Here is a 26,145-nt window from a genome sequence, read left to right as displayed (position 1 = left end):
GATGTCACACTTTGTATGATGGTAGACTACATCAATAAGACATGAGAGGCCAATCGTTACTGTGATTTTATTGCGGGGACGGATGTTTTTAGTGTGGTGCGAAGTGGGTCTTGAGTGGAATATTGCTTTTATAAAATAGCCATTACATGAAACAAAATATGTTTGTGTATTCAACATTTTTAGTTGAACATACATGCTCTGTCCTTCTTCTGAAGGGACCAAGAAGCTGGCTGAGTATGATTAACTTCGGCAGCACGGTGGCTTGGTGGTTAGCACGTTTGCCTCCCAGCACTGGGATCTTGGGTTCAAGTGTCATCTGGGTGGAGTTTCCATGTTCTTCCCGTGTCTGCGTGGGTTTCCTCCGGGGTCTCCGGTTTCCTCCCACAGTCCAAAAACATGGAGGGTAGGTGAATTGGCTTCTGTAATAACTGTCCTGGTTTGTGAGTTAATGAGTGTGTATGTGTGTGTGCCCAGATATGGATTGGTGCTCTGTCCTGGGTGAAATCCTAGTGCCCGATGCAGTCCTCCAGGTGGACGGTCGTTTCTGGTTGAGAGTACGCTGTGCGCGTTTGGCTGCCGCTTCTCGCCTGTGTGTGTGAATTGAGCGTTCTGAGAAGTAGATTGTAAAGCGTCCTTGAAAAGCGGGTATCTAGAAAGGTGCTATATAAGTATAACTAACTAACTTATCCAAACAATCCGTAGCACTGTATTTTTCTTCTGATATCACACTGTTCCATGCACTGATGTCATTACACCTGTTTTAGGGGGAAAGAGGTTAACAGACCAATGTATAGCATTGTATTTTTGTCCTGATATCACACTGTTTGGAGAGAACTGAATAAAGTTTAAAGCAGTGGCACATTAATATGGAATTCAGATGTGGTGAATTTGGCGTTCGCATATTGTGTATTTGAATGTGGCTCAGCCAACAGGCCGGGAACTTCCTTTTTAAAAAAATATATATATATATTGATGGATTGATGGCATTGTGTGACTGCTGGAGACCTAGCTAAAGGGTGAAACTAAAACCGTGAGGGAAAATAATTGAGTGAATGAATGAATAAACAAAATATCTGAAATATCAGTAAAATACAAACTGACGCAGATATTCTTTCAAGCGAACCTGTAAATAGAGATTCTAGTTGTGCGCTTCCCTAACCCCTTCCTTTGAGGTGTTAAGAAAGTACAATGTCCACATTTGTAAAAAGCTTTTGTCACTTGGATTATGAGAGTTTGGCAATGTGTCATTTAACCAATCTTACTTTTTTCTTCCTTTTGTTTTCTACAGAAGTTTAACACCATTCCTACTAGTGTAGATTCACTGATATTCAAACACACCCATTTCTTTCTTTCTTTCTCTCTCTCTCTCTCTCTCTCTCTCTCTCTCTCTCTCTCTCAGGATGGAGGGTGACAGGGTGCAATTAGGGACAAAAAGCGCTCCAGGCTTTCTTGAAGGAGGTTAAATAATAACTATTATGTCCTCCTACCCTGCAAAATGCATCAGTTACACAACGTGTGCTTGCCTTTGCCATTAGACAATAAGAGGTCATCTTTCCAGGGCTGCTGTACTGACCTGGGCAGTTTTGCTGTTGTCACAAGGAAGTAACAAAGCCTCAATTTATTGCCTATTTTGGACATAATGCTTTCAGCATGTTTCATAATGCTTAGAATGACTCTTCAGCAGTTTATTGCTCACTGGCAGCTGCTTCCTTGATTTAGTGTTAGGCAGTGTTATCTGTGTCGAACAGATGATTACATACCCCCAGTTCCCATCTCTGCTTTACAAACCGCTCTGTTCACCCAGAGCTGTAATCAGGATCCTCCAACTGTTTACCTGGGTTCTGTCAGTAATGATGTTTTCTGCAACAACATAAGCAACCCCCCCCCCCCCCCAACTCTCTCTCGCTTACTCTCATCTCAAACTGGCCATGCGGCTGGCCAGCAAACAGAGCAGACCTGAGGGCGCTGCCTCATTAGTCATTAAAACCCATGAACAACGGGGGGGGTGGGGGAGAGTGAACAGTTGTTCAATGAATCAGCCTCTATAAATAGCTTTAATTGAAAAGGGATTTTAATGGCTGTTCTCCATTGGGCTGATAATAAGAGCGAGGAAAAATTGCGAACGCCTGAGCTTGTTCAAAGTACCTCAGCTGACTTTGAACTGACAACCAAAGGGACATTTTGTGGGTCTTCTTAAGGAGCAATTAGATGCTGCTGGTGCTGGGTCAGTTCTGGCGTATGAGATTCTGGGACAGACACACCGCCACATGGACACATCCACAAGTGTCTGTGCACCTCTTGAGCACAAGTACCATTGGACAGCTCGCTCCGGTATAAACATACTCAATTTGAATATGCACACTGCTCTCAAACAGGATTTGCTTGAAAATAACTCAATCACAAGCACTTGTACACCCATGCAGGAAATAGCGAGAGGCCCCATAGGATATTCCTAATGAGCTGTAGGTACAGCAATCTCTTACAAATCTCTACCTGGATTCATGTCTTGACTACAAAGAGTGTCATCAGAGATGCTAAAAGAAAAATCTTACAAGACAGAGAGTTTCTTAACTGTAGACACAAATAATTGGATAGTGACTTAAAGCTGTTGTTTTGCTCTATGCCACACCGTGTCACACTGGATTGAAATTAAACAGTGTAAACAAGTTTAACAATCATACTGTCAGCTTTAATTCAAGAGTGTGTACAGACTGATAAGAAGCGAGAAGGAAATCAAATTGATGTCTTTAATGAGGTGCTGGGCTAGCACAAGCTGTCAGAACCTATACATATTTGGACTACATACTCTCTGTCTTGTAAGTATACAGGGGGGAAAGTAAAGTAATAAGTAAGATGTATTAATTGAGCATATTTCAAATCAACTGCAGTTAGCTAAACGGCTTTACACAGAAGCAAGTTAGCAAAAGTACAGACAATAAAATAGAAGATAAAAGTAAAACATCAGAGGATAAATACAATAACACTGAATTCAGCCTAAGAAAAGCAGGTAAAACTAGACACAAACAAATTAAAGACCAAATAGGAAAGAAAATATTAAAGTAATACAACATGAGCAACAAAAAGGTAAGCCCTTAAACAGTACATGAACAAAGAAAAGAGATCCTGACAAACAATGGTGTAGAGGCATAAATCGAGATGAAACACCATTCTTCCAAAAGATATCTCTCAACTGGTGACTTGATGATGGTAGTGGTGTGCGTTTTCTAACAAAGCATTTCAAAACCTCTGTGAGTGGAGATTCAGTGACTGTTAGTGCTATAGTATATGATTTACCATGTTTTCAATGTCATCAACCCATTTAATATGCTGAATAATTGAATGAATTTTCTGTACTTTCTAATGCATTTTGACTAGCTCTTGTGACCTTTGGAACAACTGCCTTTCAGTTTTCGGTTATGAATGTGTGCTTCTGACCACAATTTCCGTCCCTACTTACCGCTGTCTTCCCCATAGATCTAAATATGGAACTCACTTTAGTCACTGTTTATAGTAAAGCATCCAGCCAGTTAAGCAGTCTTTGTGATGGAAGCATTCAGGCTCCAGGTACAAACCTACTTTCAAAGTAATTTATTTCAGTTTGTCTTGCCATCTTAACACAAGATCTAGGTTAACTGAGCCTGCTCAGCATTTTTGTGCTAATCAGGACTTTGTTATGTCTGTCCATTGTCTCCTACCTGTTAGAACTATATCCCTTTTTATAAATGTCCCCTCATTTCTGGATGTCAAAATTAATAGGACAAAAGTATAATCTTATGCTTCGTAGATGTTAACCACCTGATGTTATCAAATAGCTGGGTAGTTTCTCTTGTCATGTCCTACCATGCTGTAATGCAGTCATTTCCAGTTCCTGTTATAGATTTTAGGATGTGAAATGAGAAACCTATAAAAGGTGGCTCATTTTACTTTGCTATAATAGTAAAACCTATTTTCAGAATAGTTGGCACATTTTGTTAAATGCAATAAAAACAAATATTTGTAATTTCATAATCCTGTTAAACCTTTATTTATTTTTATTTAAATGCACCCCCGTTACATTGTGTTCACTGAACAAATGAATGATTTTTTTGTGCATATAACCAAATTAAAAATTGAATGTCTGCAACCCATTCAGAAGAGAATGGGACAGGTGCAAAATAAGAAAAAAAAACAAATCAAATTATATAATTTCCTAAATAAACAAGTGAATATAAATGTAGTAAATAACATCCACCAAAGCAAGGATGGGTCAAGGCTGGCAACTTGTAAACTCCATAACAGAACTGTTATATAAATCAAAGAACCAAAATAATATTTTAACAAAATACTGCAAAGATTCTTCAAAGTCTTTCACAATGTAATGTTAACAATATTGTGAAAGTTTCAGAAAATCATGAAAAACCCTGATCCATGAGTGTTGAACGTGTGTCTCCTTCGAGTCTTAATTTAGCAGGCTCGAAGGCCACACACATTCAACACTCATGAAAAACTTCAATGCTAATGTCATAAGCATAAACACATGGGCTTATTTCCAATTTCACTCAATTCAGTCCACCTCTGCATTATGTAATAAAATGAAATGCAGCCTGAAAATTATGCACAAAGCAAGCCATACATCAAGTCTATGAAGAAATACTACTTGATAAATATAGATTTAAGAAATACAGAAAGCAAAACTGAAAAAATAGGTGTATTTTTGTACATTTCACACCTACATCAAGGATGGTGATTATGATTTAACTATTTTAGCTGTTACTTATTGTGTGGTAATCCACTGCGGCTTATTTCACATCTAAAGACAAAAATATGTTAAGGCTTATGATGGCTTTCTTTATCTGTAGTAACTATTTAGTGTTCATTTTAGATACAACTGCAAGCTCAGAAATTTCAGAACCTCCAGAACTGCCATATCTAAGACAGACTATAACTAAAGCCTCCAAAAGCAAAGTATCTGGGAAATTGAAGCATATAGTGTGCCAGTTTAAGGAAGAATGTAAACTAAGAACAGCAAGACAAAAATAAGTAATCGAAAGTGAGTCAAATCCCTCTTCCATAGGTCTTTTGAGAAACAAACTTTATAATGAATACTTTAACTAGTGTGAATTACTGACTTCCCCTAATTAAGCTGAAGCTGACAATGCACACATTCACAAAGAGTGCACACAGAACACTGAAATTGACTAGCGTAAAGTTACGAGTCTATTTGGACCCACAGAGACACAATGTTTTTACCAGCCTACTCTCGAAGGTTGGTTACACATTTCTGCACTGTTATAGCCACTGATGCCCTTTCAGAGGCCCACTTGGCAGCATGTGGAGCGGCACACAGAGGAGCACTGTTCCACTGGCAGGAGCACATGGAAAGTGCTCTGAAGGGATTCATGCACGATGGGTGTGGACCCACAGCAGTGCTTACTTAGGTTCTTGTAAGAGAAAGATTCTGCAGCTGAGATCTAAAAAAATGTAATGGTATGCCATTAACCTAATTAAAATTGTAAGTAGCATAGTGTGCTCCACAATACACAAGTGTACACAAGAGCCCACATATAAACACACCAACACTAAACACCCACCCACACATCCATGCACACACACAAACACACACATATATTAGGCTGTGACTCACTAGCTTTCCATTCATGTAAATGAGTAACTGCACTAGCAACTCACTAGATCCCACTTTAGTGTCAGATGAAGGCCAAAACTTAAGCAAGAAGCTTTTTTGACTGAAAAATGAGACTGTGAGAAATGCATTACAAGACATGACAAAATTAGAAAATCATATTTTTTTATATATAAAATACAAATTGGGTAAATAAATAAGAAATATTCTATTTAAAAAATAATAACTCTTTACAGTACTCACATTTACATTTATGTTATTTGTATATGCACATTTATTTATCTGCTGATGCACTCTGCTTGTTATTTGGTTCTCAAAACATTTGGCATAATTCTGACACAATAGCACCTGTTCTCTAATGTTATTGTGAGTGGGGCAGCTACATTAAATCTGTGGCATGTGGTGGTGTTGCTCTTACCGCTGCTGTGTCCTGCTGCAGGGCCTGGGAAGCAAAGCGGGCCACGTGGTTTATTATAGGGGCAAAGTTGGTGGGGCCATAAAAGCGGAGATGAGGCAAGCAAGCAGAGTATGCTTGAACAATCCCCTCAACTCCTGCACAAAATATAAGCAAATACCCCAATAATTTTGCAATGAATTGGAGAGGCTTTTGTAATGCAAAACTAATAATTCAACATTAGCACAAGACCTCCATAATGTTCTCATGTCTAAATGCTATCAAATGCTCATCACATTCATGAATGCAGTTATTTATAAGTTTACTTTGACCCATATTTAAACTAACACCAACAATACAAAGGCAGAATACCATTAAGGTTTTACACTGCTATGTTCATTATTATTACTATTCATGCTTTTTTATTACTCTCAGTATGAAATCAATGCCTGCAGAATATTCAAAAATACTGGGACAGGGACCATTAAAAACATTAATTCATTCATTTTCTCATCATCATCTTCTTTTCCGCTTGTCCATATCAGGGTCGTGGTGTTCATTCATTTTCTGTAACCACTTATCCAGTTCAGGGTCGCAGTGGGTCCGGAGCCTACCCAGAATCACTGGGCGCAAGGCAGGAACACACTCTGGAGGGGGTGCCAGTCCTTCACAGGGTGACACACACTCACACACTCCCACATTCACTTCTATGGACACTTTTAAGTCACCAATCCACCTAAAAACGTGTGTTTTTTGGACTGTGGGAGGAAACCGGGGCACCCGGAGGAAACCCATGTGGACATGGGGAGAACACACCAAACTCCTCACAGATAGTCACCCGGAGCTGGACTTGAACCCACAACCTCCAGGTCCCTGGAGCTCTGTGACTGAGACACTCTCTTCTGTGATACCGTGCCACCCATTACAAACATTATAAAATATTAATAATTTTATTCTTATTCTTATTTATTAAAAATTCTAGTAGTTATGAAAGAAGAATGCACAAAAAGCCTTGTCCATGGGTTAAAGCAATATGGCTGTGTAATAAGAGACCTTTAGACTGTTAGACTGGCCTTCCTGCAATTGAGATCTACTTCCCACTAAAACACACAGAAAATATGATTACAGTAATCTCATACAGTGTTGTAGACTTAGAGTCATATAACAAAATAATGACAAGCAATTCTGCTTTCAAACCTGGATCAATTCCAGTCTCCAAAACGATTATTAAAATAATTAAAAAGCAAAGTGACACGGTGTTAAACATGTTATTGTCCCAAATTTTATAGATTTGTTGTGGGCATCAAAATTAGAACAAGCACATATTAACAAAAAAGAACTACATAAAAATGTGCTTTACGTTAGACACCAACTACAGTGACTACTGGAACAAACCACCTTTTAATAGCCTTGATTGCAGAAGAAATGTTGGCTAAGCATATATATGTCCACAAATATTCAGCCATAAAGCATATAAGGACTTTAATTGTTTTATTCTATATACTGCATATGGACCCAATTCCTACATTCTCTGTACCTCTGCATAATATTAAATTATTAAACATACTAGCATCAACATCAAAAGTTTTATACATATTATACAAATACCAGATATCAACCCTGGTCCCAAATTCCTATATCAGCAAATCCTAAACTAAACATGTTCAAAAATTTAACTCCAATCATTTTAGATACAATATTCTTTACTGACCTTTTTTTGTTAACTGTTATTTGTCCAATAAAAGTAAATTACGTGCACAACTAAACATGATTTTAAAATTCTTTGTATTTCACTGTCTTCACTGAAGATTTTTTTCATTTCCATTTTAACCATGACAGCATTTTGTGTGTTAACTTCCCTGTTCAGCCTGTATTGCTGTAAATAGAAGTGAACAGGTGGTGACTCTAAGCTTAGCAGTCCCTTAAAAAAACTGGTATACTAGCATGAAAGCAATAACTCTCAAAGTGAAGTGTCTTCCAGTGGTGTCCCTAATGGCACTAAGCTGTTAAGTAATCTCCAACAGCCTGGATCATTTAAGATAAATATGGGCACAAATGCAAATATTCAGGTTTCAAGGCTGTGTCTATGGTTTATAATGAATTGCTTCTTCAGTCATTTTTATAGTTAACATCATGTTCTATAAGGGCAGCACAGTGGTGCAGGTAGTGACGCAGTCACACAGCTCCAGGGATCTGGAGGTTGTGGATTCAAGCCCTGCTCTGGGTGACTGTCTGTGAGGAGTTTGGTGTATTCTCCCCATGTCCACATGGGTTTCCTCCGGGTGCTCTGGTTTCCTCCCACGGTCCAAAAAAGACACGTTGGTAGGTGGATTGGCGACTCAAAAAGTGAAGTTTGTGTGTGTGTGTGTGTGTGTGTGTGTGTGTGTCGCCCTTTGAAGGACTGGTGCCCCCTTCAGGGTCTCCCAATGATTCCGGGTAGGCCCTGGACCCCCCACGACCCTGAACTGTATAAGTAATTAAAGATAATGGATGAGTTATGTTCTATAGAGTCAGAAATGACATAAGCAAGTACATTTGAAAATAATTAATTTTTAAATTAAATAATTTGAATAACTTGTTTTTCAAAGCAAGATCATTGGAGAAGTTTGTGATGATTAAAACATGTAGTTAACGCATGCAAATTGTTGTCTATAAGCTATACAAATCTACAATTATAATAGAAAAAGCTACTATTATGTTTCCTAATTAAAAGGTACAAAGTATGTACCCTTGAAGGTATCGCCACAGTGACAGCAGAAGTTACCATCACAGTTTTTCTGATAGTGTAGATCCAGTGTAAAGCTAAAGAAGAAAACGTAAGTCCCTAAAATAGCATTTTTGATTGGTATTTTGTTTTTATGTCAAAGAGCTAGAGAAACCACTGTTCCAATGACACAGGAATGCATGGTTATATATTATTGAACTTATATGCCCTGCTTACCTGCGCAGAATGGATTTGTTGGGTCAAAGTTGATAGCAAATTCATGAGATACCTGGAATATTACAGAACAAAGAGCAGCAGAATTAAAGGAGCAAGCTCTTAATTGTTAATTTCTGCAAACTCAATAAGCAGTACTTCACTGTATACTGTTTCCACTCCAGTGGTATTCAACAATCATCCGGGATTCTGACATCTTTCTTTTTTAAAAAGGTGAAGCTGTGCTGCACTTCATTAATATAGAAATCTAGAAGTCTTCTCTTTAAAGGGCACTACACACTTCTGTTTCTCTGCCTTTCCTCCTTCTCTCACTTGTCCTTTTCATCAGTCCAGTGCCATGGCAACCCAGATGGGATGACAGTTGTATAATCACTGAGATATGCATGTATTATACGTTTTCTTCATCTCTCCATTTCTGCCTTTTCTGCCTTCCACAGTCTCACTTGCTTATTTTTGACTTTGCTTTCCTCATCTCCATAGAGCCTCAAAGAGAATGGTTGTGCTCACACATAAAACTTCAAATTCCATAACTTGCAATTCCTCACCTTCCAGTCAGGTGGAAGTTGAGCCCCAAATCCAAGAGCAGGAAACATTTTGTCTCTATGGACAGACAGAAGAAATATAAAATGTGACCGATAATTCAAGAACAGCCTTAAAGCAACACTAAGTAGTATTTTGACCATAAAATTACAGCTTCAAATTCATGGTGATGCTTCACTGACCTGTAATAGTGAGAATACTATTCTGGGTTCAGCACTGCAAAACTTGCACTATGCAGCATTTGTGCAGGGAACCACCCCAACTCCCTCCCCCTTGATTTCAGGACAGTGCTGATGTGAATTATACTCTGTGACTATAGGGGGAGCCCAGGAGCAAACATACCAAATTGTACCTAGTGTGCTTTAGGACTATACAAGTTCTTTTGGAGCTGAAATTTCAAAAGGCCATTTCCACTAGAATTCCACCTATTTCCAAAATAACTTAAATGTAACTGAGTGTTTGAGATGTAAACATCCGATGGGAAGTAGTTAATTGTAGAGAAACTTATTGACTTGGATTTCTTTAAAGTGGTGACAGGAACCAGTGGGCACAATGTCTACAATGTAAATTTATGCATTTTGTTTACTTTTTTAAATATTCAACTGTAATCTCGATATATAAAAATTAAACAAATACTTTTAAAAATAGCTATTTTTTACATTTACAACCAACCAAAAAGAGCACATGTCACGCCCCTATTAGTTGAGCTGCATTGGCTACCCTTAGCTGCTCGCATCAAATTTAAAACACTAATGATGGCCTTCAGAGTATTCACTGGTTCTGCTCCCATCTACCTCAATAGACTCTTAAAACCATACGCTAGCACCCGCCCTCTCCGTTCCTCAAAGGAGCGCCAATTTTTCTGGTCACTTCAAACCACTCTCAATGACTTTGTTTACATCCCAATGATATAATCATGCAAACATTTTGAAAAAAAATCAATGGAAAACACTTGTAACTCCTTAAAAATCAATGGAAAACACTTGTAACTCCTTAAAACCTTAGGTTTAAGAAATCTTACTCTTGTACAATTACATAACTTTTTTATTAGTTCCACAGTTCTGAGTCTTACCATGGGCCTGAGGATATATTGTTCACTACAAGCTACAGTAAACAATAACAAAAAAGACCAGTCACATTACTTGATTAGTAACTACAGCACTATTTATACCAACAGTCACTGACTAATAATCCTCAAGATGAACACATTAAAAATAAACTCAGGATTTAAGGAGTTAACAACGCAAGCCATTTTATAAATAGGAACTATATTTTCTTTGTGTTGCTAGTGTAAGACAGCAGCTTACGAGTCATAGTCCTGTATGATTTGTCCCACGGCCCATATGGCAGAGAGATACTCGTTGCTGCCCAGCGGGTTGATGTAGTGTAGAGAGGACGGCTCCCTAGGGTTCCCATTGGAGGCTGTGAAGTCAATGCCAACCTGGTGGGATGTACACATGCACACACATACACACACACACACACACACACACACACAAACAAATCAACACAAATAATAGGCTGTATTTACCAGCGGTCTCAGAGGAACACTACAAACAGTTTTTGATTTTCATGAGTACTACCATTTTACAATGAAATAATTTTTAAGAATGCATTCACATGCACATTGGGAGTTGATGCTGTACGAGCTCTATTTCTATTACTCTGAGCACTTTTTAAAACATAGACCACAATTAACAGTGAAATAAATATCAATTTATGTAAATGCATCAGTGACTATTATGACAAAATTAATATATATCCATTTCAAATTCCAAAATCACAATGTGTGTCTCTTTCAACATACAGTTTGTGATAATTATCAAATAGTTCAAATCAAATATATATTTTTTATTTTAGGATCATGTGGCTTAAGCAAACACATTGCACTGTTGTAGTATCAGCCAGAAAACGATAGTGAAAAAAAAAGTGAGGACCTCTTACTCCTCAGCGCCAAGTAGAATGGATGTATTGTGGCTTTAAAACCAATTAGACCATGACTGCTAATAGGAAGGCAATGCAAAGCTACTCTATGAAATTGATGTCTAATTGATTCTGTGGAAATAATATTCACATTTGCAGAGCACTTCGAACCTAAAGGAAACATAGTTTAAACAGAACTGATGTGATGCTTTAGATAGTGAAGCTTGTTATTTCAAGCTTTAAATCATATCCTAAAAAGGCTTAGAGATTGCACAGATGCTTTTTGCTGTAAATAAAAGCTGAGCTATAAAATTTGTTCTGGATTGCTGTGATTTCTGTTTGCTGTTTAGTTTCAGCCAAATTGTTACTAAAATGGAGATATGATTTGCTGAGATATGAGAACTGACCATAGCTGAGACTAGAGAGACTGCTGCAGTTCCTTGAATGCTCTCCAGAAAGCTCTGGTGACTTATTGAATGATATGCCACCCTTTGGGGACGTTTTGACAGGTCAGTCCTGGAAAGATTCTCCAATGTTCTTAAAGTACTCAATTTGTGGATAATTGCTCTCATGGGTGTTCACTGTCCCAGAAACTTAGAAATGGTTTTATAGCTCACTCCAAACTGATATTTCAATAGACTGTTTTGCTCTTCTCCTTTGGGTATTCTTCAGATCACAGCTTAGTGTGTCTCTGTGTCTGGCTGCATTCAATCCTTGTTGTTTCCAGTCAGAAAAAAATCTCATTAGCAATTCAATGTTATTTATGTTGCTTGTGGTGGTAATTTCTTTATTTTCTATGGTTTATCTTCTTCTGTTTAACTTAGTTTTCTATTCAGCTAAGCTATATAAAGTTTGTTTTGTCCTTGAAAATATTCAGTTAATTTAAAATAGCATTTTTACAGAGATCTAAATGGATAATATTTTATCTAAATATATATATATATATATTCATTCTTTCATTCATTATCTGCAACCGCTTATCCAATTCAGGGTCGCGGTGGGTCCAGAGCCTACCTGGAATCATTGGGCGCAAGGCGGGAATACACCCTGGAGGGGGCGCCAGTCCTTCACAGGGCAACATAAACAGTCACACATTCACTCATACACTCACTTTGGAGTCGCCAATCCACCTACCAACATGTGTTTTTTTTTTTGGAGCGTGGGAGGAAACCGGAGCACCCGGAGGAAATCCACGCAGACACGGGGAGAACACACCAACTCCTCACAGACAGTCACCCGGAGAAGGAAACGAACCCACAACCTCCAGGTCCCTGGAGCTGTGTGACTGCGCCACCGTGCCGCCCTATATATATATACCCCAGCAATGTCTGGAACATAGCCTCAATCTCGGAAGCCACCATACTGAATCAAGTTTTTCACATAGGAAAGTCATCATATAGTATTTCAAAGAAATATAGAGTACTGTGCAAAAGTTTTAGGCAACAGAGATTATGAGATTTAAAATGCTATTTATCTGAGCAGTATGTGTTAAAACAAATAAACAAACAAACAACAAATAACGGCCAACATCAGAATAAAACCAGAATAAGAACATTATTCCAGTGAGTGTGATATTGTGTGTGTGAATGTGTTGGTTTAACTTTTCCCAAATCTCTCCTAGTGGCAGTCCATATTAATGCGGCAGCACGCCTGGTCTTCAACCAACCAAAAAGAGCACATGTCACGCCCCTATTAGTTGAGCTGCATTGGCTACCCTTAGCTGCTCGCATCAAATTTAAAACACTAATGATGGCCTTCAGAGTATTCACTGGTTCTGCTCCCATCTACCTCAATAGACTCTTAAAACCATACGCTAGCACCCGCCCTCTCCGTTCCTCAAAGGAGCGCCAACTAACACGACCAACCCCCCGTACAGGTCAGTCGAGGCTATTCTCATCTCTGGCACTGTACTGTATATATAGTGTGTTTAAATATATATAGAGACACACACACACACACACACACACACACACACACACACACACACACACACCACCGTGAACTGGATAAACTGTTATATATATTTACCTGTCATTATTTTGACCCTTCTTCACCCAATTGATTAGTATGTATTTCTATAACAGATGTATTTATATATCATCTCTCTCCAATGAAAAACATGTATCTCCCAAAATAGTAACTTTACAGGACACAGAAAAACCTTCTTAATTTTCAATGGAATTCAATGTAAAAAGACTTTATTCCAAGTAATTTTGGAGCACTTCTATTGGCCCATTCATTCATGAGATTTTCACAGTGTGCTGTATTCAAATGATGTAGTAAACTAAAAATCCACAAAAATGGAGATACTTGTTTTTAATTGGACAATGACGATATATAAAATTCACATTAAGGCTAAGTCATCTGTATTGTTAGATCACTCATGAAATTTTGACACAATATAAGGCAGACTGCATTTTTAGATTATATGTTAACAAAAAACAGCCAGTGCTGATACTGAATTACTGCATTAATGTGCTAGCAATCAGTGCCGGTTCTTCTGAATTAGAACACCAACACACACAGCTGTTGACACACCGCAATGCTGTGTGAGTCTCCTTCGGTTTGAGGTGGATCAAATGCTTGCAGCCACGGGCACTGTTGTCTTTGTTTGGGGAGGTTTACAAGGCAGCGCTGCTGAAGCTGAGCTTTGACAGTTTTATCCTCAGGCACTCACAAACCCACAGCCCGCTGCCTGCCTCCCTGCCTCTCTGCCTACAACAAAGGTGTTTACCAACCCACAGTGACTCCACTGCTAACCCCAGCTGTCACAAACCCCAATACATATATCTACTTACTGTAGCACCACCAAGCTCTGGGCTCCCCTACTGACCCCTCAAGTGAATGGAAGAGAGAAGAGGGGAGGAATGAGAGAAAAGGAAGGAATGAACAAGAGGAGGGAAGGAGAAAGAGAGAAAAACAATAAAAAGAATGAGACAGAGAGAAAGAAAGAGAGGGAGAGGGGATATTTATGTATATATGCCTATTTCTCTCCCTCTCTTAACACATTTATATAAAGAGAGGAAGAGGGAGGTATATGTATCCCTTTCTCTCTCTGTATATAATATCTGCCCTCCCTCTCTGTACATAAATGTGCATATGGAGAGGGAGAGGAGGAGCAGGAGAGAGAGACAGAGAAAAAGAAGAAAATAAGGAATGACAGAATGAGGGTTTCATATGGCTGGCCTCACAGAGCTTGCTGTGGCCTAAGGGTGACCAGAACATGGCTGGACTGCTCAGCACACAAAAAGCAGCCACGACATGATTAGAATTTTTCACAGAATTTGATATGCATTGGATGAAGACCAACAGTAAAGTGGATTACTCTTATACAGCTCAGGCAAAATGAAAATACTTTGAAAGTTTGCTATTAGATTTCTAATTGCTATGCAGAATTTTTTTTACTTCATAAATTTATATTTCTAATATCTATTTAAATGAAACTTAAAATCGCATTCAATTTCAATTAATAACTGGTACTACATGCAAAAATATAATGAGAAAACTATTTCAGCCATGACCCTGAAATGGACTAAGTGGCAAAGAAGATGAATGAATGAATGAAAATTATTTCAGTCACAGATAATGCATTATTATCTTGTGCAATTTATTTTAAAATATACTCATACTAAAGGCATTCTATTTAAGGTTATTATGCCCTTCTGCCCAGGAAATACTTAAGACTTAATATGGCCAGTCAAACTATAAAAGGGTTTTGCTAGCCTTCTTAATAATAACTCAAAATTCAAAATTCAAATAACAAAATTAACAACATTCAGCAAAATTGTTCAAGAAATACTGAATGGTTAAGTTTTAGTACACAAAAAGCTTGATTCCTACATCTTAGAGTGTCTATTAGCTCCGTTTTAGTACAACACTGCAGCTCTATGCTGTCTCATCTGCCTTTACCGGATTTTATTGATGCCACTTAAGTTAATGAGCTGCATTTCTGTGAAAATATTTATTCTGAACGTGTGGGAACTGAGGAGACCAATAGCTGTAGTTTTAACTATGAAAGGTTTTCCCATTCTTTCTTGTTATAGAATTTCAGCTGCTCGACACCAATTATAGATTTTATTTTATTGCACACTATTTGTGTTTCAATAAGTGATAGATTTGGACTAGTTTAGGGTTAGGGTTGGACTCTTACTAAGGAGCCATGCTCTTGTAATCTATGCAGAATGTGGACTGGTCTTATCTTACTGAAACAAGCAGTTGTTTCCAGAAAGATGTGATCAGAATGGCAGCACATTGCTCTAAACCATGCACTGTTCAGCAATAATGTCAATAGTGTCTTCACAGATGTGCAAGTCACCCATGCAATGTGCCATAATGCAACCCTATACCATCACAAATTTTGGATTTTAAACTGTGTTCTTGTTCTTGTCTTTTTGCCCACTCAGTCTTTCATAGAATTGTGATCCCTCCTTATCTTTACTTCTGAAAGACTTAGCCTCTCTGAGATGCTCTTTTTAAACCCAGTCATGTCACTGACCTGTTGCCAATAAACATCATTTATTTTTTGGAGCATTACACAAATTTAACATGCTTTTACTGCCTGCCTTTGTCCCTAATATTTCCAAGTTAGCATCACATTCAAAATGGTTAAATATTTTTCAACATACCCTAAATTTTATGCAAGTGCGTACACATGCTCAAATGCTGTGTATGTGTGTGTGTGTGTGTACATTTTACACAGTGTCCCAACCTTTTTGCAATTGGGGTTGTACTTTTAGTGGAACATTATATGGTCTGTTCAAAGTCGGGGTGGCGCATCAGCTAGCTTAGCCGTCACACAGCTCCAGGATCCTGGGGCTGTGGGTTCAAGTCCTGCTCTGGGTCACTGTCTGTTAGAGGAGTTTGGTGTGTTTTCTCCAGGTCCTGCGTGGGTTTCCTCCCACGGTCCAATAAACACACGTTGGTAGATGAATTGATTCAATAGTGCTTGTAGGTGTGTGTGGGTGGGTGGATGTGTGAGTGTGTGATCCCAGTGATTCCGGGTAGGCTCTGGACCCACCGTGACCCTGAACTGGATAAGCTGTTTCAGACAATGTATGTTCAAAGTCAAAGGTTTTACATTCTTTTGCAATCATCTTTGGAAATGTAGATGAGCAGCTAATCTCTGATATATGAAGAATATACAGCCTGCTCCATCAGATGCTGTAACTAGTTCTGCATGGGATAAACAGCTGGAAAGACGCTGGTGAGTCTAAAGGATCTAAAGTAGTAAATGTTTGTGGAGAGACTGTTTCAGTTCGAAGCGGCTGAGCTAGTGGATGGTTGTGTGCTACACGGTTGAGTCATGGGAGATTATATTTTATATTTATCTGTATGAAACATTCTCATGGGTGCTGCTTGTACATTTTTACATATATTAATCTCTAAAATGGATTATATTGAAGCCAAAACACTCTTCAAACTTCTGACATGGCACTGAATATGTTGATTTTAAAAATAGTCCAACATAATAGAAAGAAACCTTAGATTTTTTCCCCCCATCTGCTCCTATATTAATATTAATAAATGAAAACAATTTTTTTCTTTCCTGTGGGAATGTAAATAAGTATATTATTCTGCAGCTCAGGAAAGTGTCGCTGATGATCTGATTATTTGGATGTGATATGTAAAGTGAATGACAACAATTAAACAATAATTCAAATTGTTCCCATAACAGTCATCAATCAGGAACTTGTGTTAAAAAGCACAGGTTTATTTTGTCAACTATCAGATTGCTGAGCAATTTTAATTAAAGGGAATGTTTACAATTGTGGGTAAGCACAGTTCTCTCTGGTTATTTACATTCAGCAGCTAAGCATATTTTAAGGTGGAACAGTGTGTTTAAAGGGAAAAAGTTTAACTTGTCTGTAATTTTTTTTTATTCACTGTTTGAAATACCACAGAAACTCATTTGTAGCTTAAGTAGTTTGGTAGAATTTTCGTTAATGCGGTTATCCATCTCCCAAGTTTGGAGACATTTCCAGCACAAATAAGTCAACATTAGCCACCTATAAAGCAGGAATAGAACAATATTCTTATTCTGTTCATAATTTCCAATGTTTTCAATGTTCTCTCCATTGTCTAAAAATACTCCAGATGCCTCTGCCATGAGCAGAGAGGGAGAGATAGACAAGCATACTGAACTGAGTTTGTTTCTTTACACATTTACAGACACTGGGGCTTTGTAAACACATCAGAACGGTTTCCAGCATGTAAACAGAGTAGAGAGCTAGCAAATGGTGATCAACTTTACAAAAGATACTTTAAGCAATTTAATCTCTTCTCTAATATCTATTAGATAGTTTCTGTTAGATAATACCAAAAACAAATACCCAACAAATTTAGAAGACTTTCCCAGGTATTGTCATGCATCAAATCTGGTCTCATCATGTATTCAGCTCCAAATGATTAGACAGGACACCTCCTGCCAAAAAGTTTCCATTTCCCAGTTTTTCTCCCATGGCCTGATTACCTATTGCTGACCCCAGGTTTTCCTATGCTGCTAGTTAACAGCTGTCTAGCACATTCTTATACTGTTAAAGCTGGCAGAACATGTCAACGCTGCTGGAAACCAAATAGCCCAGCAACCTCCGTTTCATCCATCGTAAGACTGACTGAATGTTGTGGCACAAAGAAGTGTATTTTTTTTTCATGTGTATTAACTCCAAGTATTTTTGCTGTACTCTCCTTCTCCTCTCTATCCCTCTCTGTCTCCGTCTCTCTCTCTCTCCCTCTCTGACAAAGAAGCAGATTAGGAGAGCTGTGGAGAAGGGATTTGAGGACTGAGTTTCACACATGTGAATATCTATCCCTGACTTATTAAAGGCGGGAAATAAATCCGCAAGGCAGAAGCGGCTGCTGGAGTAATCATGGATTTAGGTTACACATTTTTTTTCTTTTTCAGACACCCTTCCTGGTGGCATTCCCACTTCAAGCTTGGGATCGCGCACAGACTTTCAATTCTTTCTCTGAACAAAGTGTGCAGTACTGCAACGGACAACGCAAGCTGTTATCAGGGCGTTGAGCCAGTATAGCCTTTAACAGTGAAGCCGGGAAGACTGGTAATCTTCAGAAGAAAACAACAATACATGTGTCTGTAGAGATGACATGCGATCAAGGATCCTCAGAGCTGCTTTCCTTAGAGCCTCTAGTAGATCAGTTCTCTTGCTGTCTCGCACAACCCTTTAAGAGCAGAACGCTGTCACTATAGCAACCCATGCTTTTCACTCATTTTCAGTGTCATTTCTTCCCAGTGACTGAGTTACATAAAAAAACCATTTACAGATGCTCTTTACAGAGATGCTGCACAGAGAGAAGCCTCAGTATTTCATGCGTCGCCATGCAACTGAGGGTAGCGTTCAAAAGCATGTGTTCAACAACAGCAGCATGAACAACAGCTTTGGAACAAAATGTTCCAGATCCATGTGAGGTAAACGCTCATGTAATAGTAGTCACATGACATTAAAATAATACAGTGGTGTCTGGTAATTGTCCCCTAATCTGGCAGCTGTGCTATTATGTTCACAGTGACGATTCAACAGTGTGGTTAGCCTATCATGTGTCAAAATATCTGTTATCAGCTGACTGATAAGTAAATTTAACATTATCCTCCTATTGAAATTTTCCCATTAATATTGCTTTTTTGTGGATAAATAATTAATACACATGTAATCTGCACATTTCAGCTACAAATTAATTTATTCCAGCATCTACTATCTATGATAAATTCAGCTGCAAGTGCAACAAGTGCAAATGGTATTAGAAACAATCTCATAAAAAAGTTAATACATTTCACTAGAAATAACCCTTCTGGCAGGATTAAACTTAACAGACATTATTAACTGTAACACTCACTAAACAGCATGGTTAACTGACAAAAGTAAAATTAATTTATTTGAGTTTTTATGTTGTTTTAACTTGATAGGGATTCTGAATAAATATGTATTATTAAGAATAATTCTAATTAGAGAAGAAAAGCTGGGTCCAAAATAGTGATTAAAACCATTCACTGTTTCATTCATTATCTGTAACCGCATATCCAATTCAGGGTCGCAGTGGGTCTGTATGAAAACCTGGAATCACTGGGCACAAGGCAGGAATACACCCTGGAGGGAGCGGTAGTCCTTTACAGGGCAACACACACTCACACCCCGATGGACACTTTTGAGCCGCCAATCCACCTACCAATGTGTGTTTATGGACTGTGGGAGGAAACCAGAGCAAACCCACAAGGACACGGGGAGAACATACCAAACTCCTCACAGACAGTCACCCGGAGCAGGACTTGAACCCACAACCTCCAGGACCCTGGAGTGACACTACCTGCTGATTGATTAAAACTATGCTTGTTTAAATTCTCTGACAATTCAGTAATTGCAAAATGGTTAATGAAATGCTGGAAAAATACCTGTCTGATGGCCTTAAACATTTCAAATGTTGTTGTTATGATGACACAAAAAAACACAATTTAAAAGAAAGTTGTACTAGTTTGGATATATTGTCACGTTTGCTATTTTGGGAGATGCATGTTTTTTATTAGACAGTGAAAATATACAAAATCACCTGTTATACACTAATCTATAATCTAATAAACTATAATGGTGAAGAAGAGTCAAAATGATGACATGTGAAATTTATTTCACACAACACATTAAGTCAAGATCATACTCACAGTAAACATTAGCTGACAGCCGCCCAGGATGTAGTCCAGGAACGAGTAATCCCTAGTAATCTGAGGAGCATCAGATCAACACATGGTCAGCCACACACTTCCAGAAAAAACATCCTTTTGCTTACTGTATTTATAGAATATCACCAAACAAACAGAACAGATTTTGTCTTAACCCCTGCATGTGTGATTGTTTGTGTGTGTGCTGAAAGTTGAACTGGTGACAAGTGAAAATAATGAAGTCATTTTCCCACTTCTATGGCTGGCCACACTAGCAGAGGCGATTATGCTCATGGTTGATAGCTAAGGATTGACAGGTGTTTTGTGCTGATATTAATACGTATTATTTAATGGGGGATTTAGAACCATTACGTTAATCTCTGCCTACAGCAAAGCCACAATTATAGCCAACGTTATGAAAAAATCAATTAAGTAAGCAGACTCATGAGCTGTATGAAAACGCTTTAATGTTCGTATATAACATCAAAAACGCTATGTATTTCCCTATTTTTTACTGGTTAATTCTTACAAGCTGACTCAGTATTGGAATGGGGAAAAAGAGGGGAATGGCAGTTGCGTTTTTTTTTACCTTGCATGACTTCAATATGATGACACCAGAGTTCTTGTAGTTCTTTTTCTTCTTCTGTTTTTTAGGATTAATGCATTCAAACTCCACCTGTAGCATCAGACACAGAATACAGGCTTATGTGGTTTGATGGCTTACTTTCAATGCATAAAGATAACTCCCAGCTCCCAGAGTGATGTGGCTCAAGCTCAAATAAACCAACATTACTCACCACTGCCCGCTAAGGATGATATGGTGCCACATTAGAATTGAAGTTTTATTTTTGGATGTTTCATAAGACCCCCAATGTGGTTCAATAAATGTACTTTCTGACACAGTCTAGTAAACATTTTACACACTACATACTGGATGCAGATAAGTGTGCAAATCTTTCAAGTATGAAAGATTGCAGTCATCTTAAAAATGTCTTACCAACTCAATTAAAAGGGATTAATTAATTATGTAATATTTTGACTAGTCTATAAATGATTCTAAAATATTACTATTAAAAATATCCCAAACTTTATTTTGGCCAGGAAATGAGCACATACAATAGGATGCTGAAATCAGACATCACTGTTTTAAAAATTCATGTAGTACTAATATTACTAAATATATAATAATAAATATAACAACAGTCATTTAATCTTTTACAATGTCTATATCTTGCCTTTGATAAAGCCTCCATTCTTTTAAGTAGAATAGCCATCAAGTTTTTCGTAATATTTACTTTCTACTGGTATTTCAATATATGGAAAATGTTGCAGTCCAAATGCACAGGACTGTACTTCATTAAACATTACAGTAATTATAGTCAATGTGAACATCCCAATGAAGAAATAATGCCACTTTAAGATCCTTACATCACAATAACTTTCAACACACCAATTGAAAAAAAAATAAAAAAATAAAAACCAAAGCAAAACACTATATGGACTCAGATCCAATATGTATCCTTCAGTCAGGCTCATTCCAAGAGTGACGCTAAACTGTCATTTGGCCACGTCTGTATGAGTGAGGAGTATGCAAGAGTGTTCTTGACGGGAAAACCTCTCATACAGACACGTCTTCTGTTCTAAACCGGCAGCCTCCAGGCTCTTCTGTGAGTATGAGCAGCCCTCTCTGAGTCACAGCGCTACAGTGCCGAGATTTGGGCTTACTGTGAACTGAAGGAGTAAAATGGAAATGACAGAGAAGGACTAGCTCTATTTCAGAAATGACACAAAAACAACAAGCTGAAATGGCTGAAAAATGCTTAAGCAGTTTGCAGATGCTAGTGAACACAAAGAAAGTGTGCTGAGGTAGTGCATTCCACCCACTGCTCTTTTCTGTAAGAACAAACAGATACATACTTACAACAGGCAGCACATGCCTGCGCAGGTAAACAAAGCAACATTTAAAAAAACAATAAGTGATTTGCAACCCAAAAAAGAATTTTACCCTGTCTCTCTCTGCTACATATTCTTTCTTTCACTTGTTCTCATCACATTCTCCACCTTTGACTGCTAGACTGCATCACAGTCTTTAGCTCATTCTCTCACTGTCTTTTTCAGCTTCATTGTGTCAGATAATAGAGCACAGACAGTATTCTCACCATATGCAGGAGGATGAGTGCCACAAACCAAGGATAAATGAGCTCTACTCTTCATGTGCTTGAGTTTAATAAACAAATGCTTGCAGAATGAGAGAAATAAGCTGAGAGCTGAAGCTTTACTGACATATTCTTTTGGATAAGATCTGTGGCAAATAAGGCTCATGATAGGATTTGTGGTATGGCTTTAATTCCACTCACCTCTACAGCGTTCTGTGCTTCACTCATCTTGGTGACTGTGGTTTGAAACTCTCCAATGAAATCATGTCCTCCGTCATTATCATAGTCATAGCAAAGAACCTGAGAAAACAAACACTTCCTTAAGGTTGAGGTGTAGATTATTGTAAAACTTAAACATGTTAAAAAACTGAGCCGCAATACAGGAGTTCCAGCAAGCTATGTCACAAAATTACCAATATTCCCTCTGTCATTTTAAATTTCTATTTATACACACACGGACACACACACACACACAGACACAGACACAGACACTCAATGAAGAAAATGTTATTATTGATTATACAATGTTGCATAATGTTATTATTATATATACAACAACATTTTGCTATGTGCAAAAAGAATTAGCATCAGGGTATTAGTCTTAGTATTACACTATATCAGACAAGTTAGTGCTAGAGCCTACCCCTAGTAGTGTGAGAGGCTCAAAGATGTGATTTTCCCTGCCAGCTGTCACAGACAAGTATTTTCGAGCGTGTTTGAAGTTCTCAGCAATTGTGTAGTGTGAGGACACAATGACAAGTAGTAAGAACAGCGATGAGCAATGGCCAATGACAGCATGAGAGGAAACTCTCAGGAAGCAAGGCGCCATCAACTAGCACAACAAGAATCATAGTGAAGGAGATTTTAGAGAAAGGTGCTGTGAATATTGACTCAGAGAGAGCTAAGCTGTTTACCACCACTATACTCTGCCACAAAGATTTCTCTGATGTTTTATTCCTAAAAGAAGAATATCTGAAAAAGAATGTTGTGAGTTTAAAACTTGTAAAAGCTGTAAAGAACCTTTGCATAGTAGTAAGGCTTTTCACTGATTTCTCTACTGTACTTTTCCAATTTTACCACTGTTACATATTGCTGAGATTAAATTTCTTTTTAGAAAGGTTCATCACACTCAAACATCTCATTTACAAAACAGATTTCCTAGAAGCAGGGAACCAATATTGGATACTATAAGGTGCTTCACATAGTACCCTTTTTGCCACTTTTATTTTTAAGCATGTACAGTACACTCGCAGGGAGTGTTTGCTATACCCTTCTCTTCTTGTGGAACAACGTACCATTATATACTAGGCAGGCTTCCTCACTATCGATTTTTAAAACTTATCTTAAAACCCACTTTTATTCCTTGGCTTTCAACCCAGCATGAGACTTTTGCTTTGTTTCATTAGTTTTGTTGAGTGATTTATTTATTAGTGAGTTATTTATTTCTACTTGGTTATTTTTGTGTATTATAACCATCTTTGTACAGCATTGTGTTTCACATATTTTTTTTTGGGTGATGTCTGTATCTTTTGATCTCTTCATGTGAAGGACTGTTTTGCGTGTGAACATAAGTCCCACCTTAATGTTTCTGTCCACATCTCCATTACAGAGAGAAATTAGTGGCACTGTAAAGGGCTTCCAAACTGGATCCAGAGTGTTTTTTATCACCTGCCACACAGAGAGACACAAAAAATATAACCAAATTTACTCCACAACACATGATCAGCAAATTTGCCAGTTTTAAATCAACACTGTTAGTGTTAAATTAACACTTTGACTTTCCAAATGTAACACTCTCAGTGTCGGTTTAACACTAACAGTGTTGGTTTAACATTGGCAAATGTGCTGTGTGTACAAATAATAGTAACTCAAATAATACAAATTTGTCAGTTTATTAAACTTCAAGAAACATTTTTTTTTCTTTCAGATTACTTTCAAATTCCCTACAATAGGCTTACTGATACCAGAATATGGTTGATACATTAAGCAGGAATGGTTTATCATATGGAAAATGATTTAAGGAATTATGATGCTGTAGTTGGTGGTAGGTCTTACCTCTGTTCTGTGAACCAACATCCATTTCCCATCTTCTCCTTGTTTGTGGAACTCTAAGTAAGGGTCAGATTTACCAAAAAAATCCTGGAAGTCAGAGTACAGGTACACATCAGAAAAAAATAAACACCACTTCTTTTGTGAGGGGAATGATTTTAGCTGCAGGGTATGTTTCATTGTAAATACAGTTTTCAACAGTAAAGCTTTCTCTTACTTTTTTATCCAGTTTTCTCCCACACATGGACAGGGTGATTATTCTGTTGTCGGATAACTCCTGGGCTGTTATCTAACAAAAAAATATAAATGAAAACATATATAAAACCCAAAAATGGACAGATTTGTGACTCAGTCTTATCAAAGACAAAGCTTTGAGGTCTTACCGTGACTGCTCCCTTTCCTGCTGGCTTGCCGTTGGCCAAGATAAGAGGCCGGTGAAGCTTTTTATTGGACACAATCTGTGTGATGAAAATAAGATCAGTTAAAACAGCACAGAAGCAGACAGAGAGGCTGGCTAGAATGCCTTTTAATCAGTCAAAGGTCACAGCAGACGCTGCGATTACAAAGGAGAGTCAGCATTAAGGAAAATACTAGATCAATATAAGTTCGTTAGCTAATATTACATTCATGGAAATGGTGTCTCTGAAATATAGGTGTGTTGGCAGTGTCTGCTGTCTGCAGCAGTTCTAGACTGGCTTGACAGATTTAGAACCACACTTCATTACAATCAATAGGACTGTGAAATATGGACATGAACAGCCATGTTCAATATGGTGATGACAGTATGAGAAGCAATAATAAAATCTTCTCTAGACCTGATTACGTCAAGCACTGACTAGATAATATGATATCCAGACAGGCATTTAGGTGTGACAGGATGCCAGTTAATACTACAGATATTCACGGCATAATGTAACTGTCATATTTTGATATCATTTGTGCTGTATTAATATATGCCTGCAACAAATCTGATTGACCTACTTAACCTAATAACTTTATTTTATTATTTACAGGAAAACCACTTTCATTTTTTTCTGTATGTCCACACTGAATAAGCAGAACTACTTGTTTTTTTAACCACTAACTATATATGTTGTGTGGTGTATACACAACCACCTCTAGTGACCTGATCAGAATTGGACCGTGAGACATATAGCAGTGTACACCTGTAATTTCCATGTGTCCTGAATGCATCTCTAGTTACAACTTTTTCAGTCTCTCGCTGTGTGTACTGTCAAACAAAAAAATGCATAGATTTCTTGTTTGTGGAAATGTAAATAGCAGACGCTTAGTATTTGTAGGGACTTCTAATGTAATCCATAAACAAAGATAGGAAGGACAAAGAAAAAAAATCTATGCAGTTGCTCGCTTCTCTGCTGACACATTTAATTAAAGAAATCCTTTGATGCTGTTGAGGACATACTGAGCCCTTTAGCATGCACATTACAAATGTTATTCATATTACAAATTATCTTCAAAGGTAGTTTGAGTGATTGGATTGAAATGGTTCACTAGGCATTTGACCCTGTTCATACCTTTACTTGACATTCTCCACTTAAAATCAGATCAGTCAAGATGAATGCTAATGCAAGGTGTTGATAGGGTCTATGCTTTTATACTGCTCTGAAGTGCATACAGCATCTTTTACCATTTTCTTGGTTTTAACCACACTGTTTCTGCTATGACTGGTTTAAAAAAACCATGCTTCTGGTGGCATGCTACCTACGGTAAGTGGCAGAACATACCCAAAGCAATATAACCATTCACTCACAATTTGTGTCAATGCTTAAATGAAACCCAGCTAAATCACATGCATGCAAAATAGTTTACTGTTGATATTCCATAAAATAACCATAAAAT

General features: G+C 37.8%; 1 protein-coding gene across 4 annotated transcripts in view; it reads right to left on the bottom strand.

Moving 5' to 3' along the window:
* cpne2 (copine II) overlaps nt 1-26,145 on the bottom strand; it is a 58,255-nt gene that overhangs the window by 8,461 nt on the left and 23,649 nt on the right. For 3 of the 4 annotated variants that reach the window (XM_066684286.1, XM_066684288.1, XM_066684290.1), the window contains 11 exons: nt 24,669-24,743; nt 24,503-24,574; nt 24,292-24,375; nt 23,815-23,904; nt 22,438-22,536; nt 20,670-20,756; nt 20,084-20,143; nt 10,800-10,933; nt 9,498-9,552; nt 8,956-9,007; nt 6,039-6,172 (listed from right to left, as the gene is read on the bottom strand). In XM_066684286.1, coding sequence (XP_066540383.1) covers nt 6,039-6,172; nt 8,956-9,007; nt 9,498-9,552; nt 10,800-10,933; nt 20,084-20,143; nt 20,670-20,756; nt 22,438-22,536; nt 23,815-23,904; nt 24,292-24,375; nt 24,503-24,574; nt 24,669-24,743 — 942 coding nt within the window. Of the gene's footprint in view, nt 1-4,725; nt 5,451-6,038; nt 6,173-8,955; nt 9,008-9,497; nt 9,553-10,799; nt 10,934-20,083; nt 20,144-20,669; nt 20,757-22,437; nt 22,537-23,814; nt 23,905-24,291; nt 24,376-24,502; nt 24,575-24,668; nt 24,744-26,145 lie in introns of those variants that run through there. The other variant, XM_066684289.1, reaches the window with a different exon arrangement.

Source organism: Hoplias malabaricus, chromosome 11, assembly GCF_029633855.1.
Source record: "Hoplias malabaricus isolate fHopMal1 chromosome 11, fHopMal1.hap1, whole genome shotgun sequence".
Lineage (NCBI taxonomy): Eukaryota > Metazoa > Chordata > Actinopteri > Characiformes > Erythrinidae > Hoplias > Hoplias malabaricus.
The sequence above is the reverse complement of the archived record's forward strand: the minus strand, read 5'-3'. Positions and strand labels throughout refer to the sequence as shown.